Below are 7,046 nucleotides of genomic sequence, written 5' to 3' on the forward strand. Positions count from 1 at the left end.
GGAGCGCCGGCGGGGTCCAGGACGCGCCTCGGCGCGCGGGCCTTAAGTGCGCCTGGGCTCAGCCCTCCTGCGGGCGCACCTGCCTCCCCGCGCGGCGCTCTCGAATTGGCGTCGGGCCGCAGCCGTGTGGCCGCAGCCTCACTGAAGTGCAGTTTGGGTATTTCTGCCCGTCGTGTGAGTGGAAAACTGCAGTGTCATTAGGCTGACAGATGCTATAGAGGCTCCTCCGTGGGTCACGGGGGTGGGGAGGGTAAGGAAGTGCTTTTATGCTTGGGCACCGTCTAGACAGGATGACACAACGCGACCGTGCCCTTCCCAGCTGCCAGGCGCAGGTGACGGCCGCAGTGGGAGGTGGCAGCGGGCACGGCGCGGGCGTGGGCGGGCGCCTGGCAAGGACGCGGTCTCTTTCCAAGCGCCATGTTGCCCACCCAACCTCCGCCCCCTTCCCGCTGCATCTTCACAATGGAGCCCACGACCTCGTGAGCGCCAGATCCTTCCACTGCCGCCCTCTTGGCCTTCTTTGCCCATGCCTGTCCGAGGTCAGTGCCCCGAGGCCAGTATGTGGGTCAGTGGCAAAAAGCTGCAAGGGGTCTGTGGCAGGAGTCATCAATGAATGGGGGCAGCCGCAGGGCGGGGCCAAGGGAGCGGTCCTGTGGGACCATGCAGCAGTCCGGATGCAGCGAGAGACACTCGGCCCTGGGGAGTGACAGAGCCTTCTGCGCCCACTGCTTCCTGGAGGGGCTCTGCCTGCCGCCCCCTCCTCCACCGCCCCTCCCAGCCTTCCAGCCTGTGGCCACAATATGGCAGCAGCTCTGCAGATGCCCAGCCCCTCCGCAGCAGCTGCTGCACAATTAGGGGCCAGCAGCTCTCTGCTTCCTGGCTAGGATGCCTCACTGTCTGACCACGGCCGTCCCTCCTGAGGGAGGGCTCCGGGCCAGGATGCGACTCCCTTCTCTTTGCAGTTCTGGGAGGTGATCAGTGATGAGCATGGCATCGACCCCCACTGGCAGTTACCATGGAGACAGCGACTTGCAGCTGGAGAGAATCAACGTGTACTACAATGAGGCTGCTGGTGAGTGTCTGATGTCACCTTGCTCTCCTTCCTGTGGCAGAGGAGGTGACAGAAGCGTCTTGCACATTCCTCAGACAGGCCAAGTGTAAGAAAACCCCACCTCGCTGTTGCTGCAGACTCCGGCCCGGTGGACGTGACCACTTGTGCTCAGCGTCCATTCTCCTCCCTGTGCCTCTGTCGCTGCACTTTTCTGTCACGAGTTCTGCCTTGTCAGCCACACAGAACAGGGCTCTGCCCTCCGTTTTTGGTCAAGCGCGGGTCTGAGACAGCTGTTGTTCCCACAGGTAACAAGTACGTACCTCGGGCCATCCTGGTGGACCTGGAGCCGGGCACGATGGACTCAGTGAGGTCGGGCCCGTTTGGTCAGATCTTCAGGCCAGACAACTTTGTGTTCGGTATGTCTTCGCGGGCCCTGGAGCTGGCCAGGTGACTGGCCTTCCTAACAGCCCCGCACATCGCATTCTCAGGGTTCAGGCCGGGGGTACACTGTCCAGGGAAGCCCCGTGCTGGCGAAAGTCACACGCCCACGGGGCCGGGTCCCTGGTCTGCACAGCTCCGACATGGGTGTCAGCCTGCAGAGGCTGGAGGATGAAGAGCAGGACACGCCTCCCACAGGCGTCCTAGGCACAGGGGGTTTCCAAGGAGCAGAGAGCACAGTGACCACTTCAAGGTGCTGGAGCCAGAAGCACAGCTATGAAATGCGCTTGGACATAGCCGAGAGCCTGTCCTCCTGCTGGTGCTGTGCCTCGCCTGATCTCTTAATTGTACCTAATTAGAGCATCTACGGAGTGCTCTGTCCTTCATTTTAGAGGCATTTAGGACTTGTTAAACATAACCTCTCCTCCAACATTTTTACTTGGTAGGATCCCTAAGGGCCTTGGGGTTCACTGATAAACCAAAATTTTTATAGGTAGCAAAAACATACCTAAAGGACTACCTAGAAGGTTTATCTGCGGCTAGGCCAACTCTTCCACATCAAATGACACAATAAGAAATTCCCTTTCCCCTTGTAGGCCAGAGTGGTGCCGGGAACAACTGGGCCAAGGGACACTACACAGAGGGCGCCGAGCTGGTGGACTCGGTCCTGGACGTGGTGCGGAAGGAGTCCGAAAGCTGTGACTGTCTCCAGGGCTTCCAGCTGACCCACTCGCTGGGGGGCGGCACCGGCTCGGGCATGGGCACCCTGCTCATCAGCAAGATCCGCGAGGAGTACCCAGACCGCATCATGAACACCTTCAGCGTCATGCCCTCGCCCAAGGTGTCCGACACCGTGGTGGAGCCCTACAACGCCACCCTGTCCGTGCACCAGCTGGTGGAGAACACTGACGAGACCTACTCCATCGACAACGAGGCCCTGTACGACATCTGCTTCCGCACCCTGAAGCTGACCACCCCCACCTACGGCGACCTCAACCACCTGGTGTCGGCCACCATGAGCGGGGTGACCACCTGCCTGCGCTTCCCGGGCCAGCTGAACGCAGACCTGCGCAAGCTGGCCGTGAACATGGTGCCCTTCCCGCGCCTGCACTTCTTCATGCCGGGCTTCGCGCCCCTCACCAGCCGGGGCAGCCAGCAGTACCGCGCCCTGACGGTGCCCGAGCTCACCCAGCAGATGTTCGACTCCAAGAACATGATGGCCGCCTGCGACCCGCGCCACGGCCGCTACCTCACGGTGGCCGCTATCTTCCGCGGCCGCATGTCCATGAAGGAGGTGGACGAGCAGATGCTAAACGTGCAGAACAAGAACAGCAGCTACTTCGTGGAGTGGATCCCCAACAACGTGAAGACGGCCGTGTGCGACATCCCGCCGCGCGGCCTCAAGATGTCAGCCACCTTCATCGGCAACAGCACGGCCATCCAGGAGCTGTTCAAGCGCATCTCGGAGCAGTTCACCGCCATGTTCCGGCGCAAGGCCTTCCTGCACTGGTACACGGGCGAGGGCATGGACGAGATGGAGTTCACCGAGGCCGAGAGCAACATGAACGACCTGGTGTCCGAGTACCAGCAGTACCAGGACGCCACGGCCGACGAACAGGGGGAGTTCGAGGAGGAGGAGGGCGAGGACGAGGCTTGAGAACTTTTCCAATAACTCGTGCATCCTTAGTGAACTTCTGTTGTCCTCCAGCATGGTCTCTTTGTACACTATGGTGCTCAGTTTTGCCTCTGTCAGAAATTTACTGTTGATGTAATAATGTGGATCTCCTCTCAGAATTACAGTATTGTCTAAGATATCTATACTAATAAAGCATGTGTACAAAACCTTGTCCTTCCCCTTCCTTCAAGTAATTTTTATTCTTCACTAAATGTACAAGGTTTCAGACTTCAATCTTAATAGCAGTATATGATTTGTGTGATTTTAATTAATACCATTCCTGATCTTTCAATAAAGAGAGATGAAAGTGTTTATTTTTTCTTTACTGACCCATAGTATTAAAGGAATCTCTTAGAAGTAATATACAGTGGTTTGAGCGTTAAGCAAACCACCTTCTCTTCTTTGCTGTTGTTCCAGAAACCCGATGAATCTTTAGGTAAGGACTTTCTCCTACCTCTCTTTTTCTCTGAGCAGTGTGATAAATACAAATCAATTGACAAGTGCAGCGGCACTGCTCAGATAAAGCGTTTGCTATAATTTCAGCTGTCCCGACAAGGTGAATAGGAACACTGCAAGTGTGCCACCTCAAATTTATTTGTTAAGAAATTGTGGGCATTTATTTTTTTAGACAATGATAGAAATTCAGTGTTAAAAAATCAGATTAATTTTTGTAAGCTATGAAATCTACAGGCTGTCTTCAATACATCATGATTCCTGTTTGATTAGGATCACACTATAGGGGGTTTTAGGAAGCCTGGAAATGCAAGTGGACTGAACTGTGAGGTAGGGAAGGGGCTCACAGGCGTTGTGGTAACCACCAGCAACCTGATCCAGCCCCACCCCAGGATGCACCGAGACACAAAAGTTCCGGGCGTTTCATTGCAGGAAGTCTTCTGCTAATTTGTTGAACTCATCTGCAAATCGTAAATGCAGGTTGTGTTTGCCTTCTGACATCAGATGCAACCTAAAAAAAAAAATAACAGCTTTGGATCTCTGGCACACCACTTTAAAGATTCTTTCCCCTCTCCAACAATTCATGAAAATCTTAAAAAGAACAAATCTGCCCCAATTTCCCATGCAAGTACTGCTGAGACATGGGAGGTAAGTCGCCACTTTCATGGCTGTGGACGTAGGGAGGGACCCTTCGTGGTCTGGCCTCCGGAGGTTGACTGCAGGACAATCACTCAACAGCCACAGGCACACACTGTATTTGGAAAACCAAGAGCAGGGGAGATGCTTTGCTGGTTACTTAAAAAAAAAAATCCATTTTAATAAAACTGATTTTAAGAGAAAAGATTGGAAAAGTGATAATGTCCAGAATCTAGGTTGGGGCAGGTTTCTTGGCGTATCTGTGTGGTGAGAATGCACAAATCAATTCAAGGTTCTAAATCATCCTACTGGTTTTGGAGTGCTGAGCAAATGAGCCCGAATACAGCCGCAAACAAGTGGCACCATTCCTGACCCGCGGGACGGCAGGGCCGCCGCCGCAGCAGCCCTGTGCGGAGAGCCACTGCCGCAGCTGTCCCGGCTCATCTTGGCGGCCACCCTCTGTCCTGTCAGGCTTTTTCCTTTCAGTGAGATTTTGGTCACAGGGGACTGTTTTGCAATTTCTTTAACAGAGACAACCTTCTCTGAGTTTAACATTTACTATCTGCCAAAGTGTAGAAATTTTAAAACTGTGGTAAGCACAAGTTCAAGCCATTTGGTCTGCAAGAGTCTACAGGGCCGAGATTCCAGGGACCACACTGCCTACTTCTCGATCTGGGTGGGGCTAAGAGTGCTCAGAACCTCCGTGGGGACTGGGGGACTCATGAGGAGGGGAGCTGTCTTCCCAAGATGCCAGGCCTCTGGGAACTCAGCCGCAGGCAGGGTGGGGCAGGGCGGGGCGGGGGCGTGCACTGGAAAGGAAGGCAGACTGTTGGCACCATTTGGCAGTCCCGGAAGGTTAACAACACCATTCCCAAGAAGCGGAACATATGAATTCAATGTTACTTCTGTTCAAAAAAGCAGCATGAGCTGTGCTGACCCCACAGACAGGATCCCAGTCGCCCCACACAAGGCTTGCAGGGAAGCTCCAGGCCTTGGTTCTGGGAAGACAGGAAAGAACCAGCTGCCAAGGATGCTGAGGGTTACAGAAGGGCATGCTGAAGCCAAACTGCATCCCCCTGAGCTAAGCTGGAATCTGAGGCAGGTAACTCTGACTCGCCACGCCTGAAGCCCTCCCCTGTGGACATCCAACCTAGCTACCAAGAGCTCTATTCCCTTTCTATGACTTGCTTGCTCCCTGCTCACCAGCTGTGAATTCCTGCTTTTCAGCTGTTCAGTGCTATCTGCACTCTTCCACTAGTAATCACCAGACCTTGGGGAAATCAAAACTAGGTCCATTTCATTAAAAATATGAGGCCTGCCTGGGATGATGGGTGGATGGATGGATAAAATGATAGACGGACAGATGAGTGAGAATATGAAGTCATTCTTGTCCTTGGTCCCTTTTGGGGGTCATTCTGAGGTCCCTGTACACTGTCTCTTTAATTTCTGATGTGTAACTCTAAGTGAAACCTGTCGTGTGTCTCTCTTCGGGAACAGGACCACAACGGACGGATGTAAATACTGGCTGTCAAGGCCGTCAGCGGCCCCGCCGCTGACCTCATTTTCACCCAGACAACAAAGGGATCCAATCACATGCGCCGCGCAGCATGGTTTTCAAGCAGTCATTCTCCATGAAAATTAGTCAGATAAGAAGGGGCCTGCAGCTGGCTCTGAAACCCAGATTCTGGTCTCTGCTGGGCCCCTAACTCCTGAGATCTGATCCCTGGAAACACTGTCATGGGCTTTTAACAGTGAATTTTGTCCCCCTGAATGAATACGGTGAAATCCTAGAGCCTCTGAAGAGGCTTTAAACAGACTCTGAGGTTAAAAGTGGAGTCACATGGGTGAGTCCTAACCCATTAGGTCTGGTGTCCCTGTAAGAGGAGGGCACAGGTTCATCAGAGATACGGTGAAGACAGGGAGATGATGGCCAGCCACACACCATGGAGAGGACTCAGAAGAGACCAACACTGGGATACTGGGTGCCAGAACTGAGAGAAAATCCCACGCTCCCCACTTCTGCTGGGGTGAGGTCTCAATGAACCCACCATAGCTTGAGAATACCGGGGCTGAGGGCATTTCTCAGTGGAAGAGTACACGGTCAGCATGCGTAAGGCCCTGGCTTCAATGCCCAGCAAAACACAAAGACCCATAATACGTTGACTATCTCACAGAATCTACTGAGTGGTGTATTAAAAAGCAGAAACAGAACGGCTGTGTTGGTACCCTCTGACAGCGCTATAAAGTTGACAGATAAGTCAGCGGGTGTCTGTAAATCTCCTCACTCTGTCTCAGCAGCCCTAGCTACTTGAGCCATATCTTGAGTGCACACAGGGCTGGGCCTGGCTGTGTGCAGTCACATCCTCTGTGGGCTGGCCCAGTCCTGCTGTCCCCCACCTATCCTTCCTGACCTCCTGAACCGTCTGAGGGGTCCAACATTTACTCTGAAAGCCTTCTTTGAGAGCGAGCTGGGCTGGCGCATGGGTGACGCCAGGCCTGGTCACAGGAGGCACCTTGCAGAGGCTGGTGAGCCAGGGAGGTGGCAGTGAAGTCAGCACCTGTCAGCACAGCGGGAAGTCTGGACACACAGGAGGCCCAGCAGTCAGGGATGCGCAGGAGAACCCGGAAGGCAGGGTCTGCTGCGGCACTCAGGATAGCTGTCACTGAGTTTCATGTTTCAACTTTTGTCTAAGACTCAGTTACAGGGAGGAAGGCTCACTGCCTAAGCACACATTTTTGGTAGAGATTTTTTTTTTTTTTTTTTTTTTTTGGTTTTTCTCCGGTACCAGGAAC

The 7,046-nt window shown here is 53.8% G+C and overlaps 2 protein-coding genes across 4 annotated transcripts in view; one reads left to right on the forward strand and one right to left on the reverse strand.

Annotated features, from left to right (window-relative positions):
- The first annotated feature begins 960 nt into the window (after positions 1-960).
- Positions 961-3,334, forward strand: LOC102017641 (tubulin beta-2A chain-like). Its single transcript, XM_005398904.2, has 3 exons — positions 961-1,072; positions 1,357-1,467; positions 2,086-3,334. Exons 1-3 carry the CDS (start codon positions 982-984, stop codon positions 3,144-3,146), a joined length of 1,263 nt encoding a protein of 420 aa, XP_005398961.2. The 5' UTR covers positions 961-981; the 3' UTR covers positions 3,147-3,334.
- Positions 3,335-3,734: 400 nt separating this feature from the next.
- The window catches only part of Bphl (biphenyl hydrolase-like (serine hydrolase)), a 27,247-nt gene continuing 23,935 nt past the window's right edge, over positions 3,735-7,046 (reverse strand). For all 3 annotated transcript variants that reach the window (XM_005398902.2, XM_005398903.2, XM_013521831.1), the window contains exon 7: positions 3,735-4,128. In XM_005398902.2, coding sequence (XP_005398959.1) covers positions 4,041-4,128 — 88 coding nt within the window. In that variant the 3' untranslated portion in view covers positions 3,735-4,040. The remainder of the gene's footprint in view (positions 4,129-7,046) is intronic.

This window comes from Chinchilla lanigera, unplaced genomic scaffold (assembly GCF_000276665.1).
Source record: "Chinchilla lanigera isolate Chin_1 unplaced genomic scaffold, ChiLan1.0 scaffold00064, whole genome shotgun sequence".
Taxonomy (NCBI): Eukaryota; Metazoa; Chordata; class Mammalia; order Rodentia; family Chinchillidae; genus Chinchilla; species Chinchilla lanigera.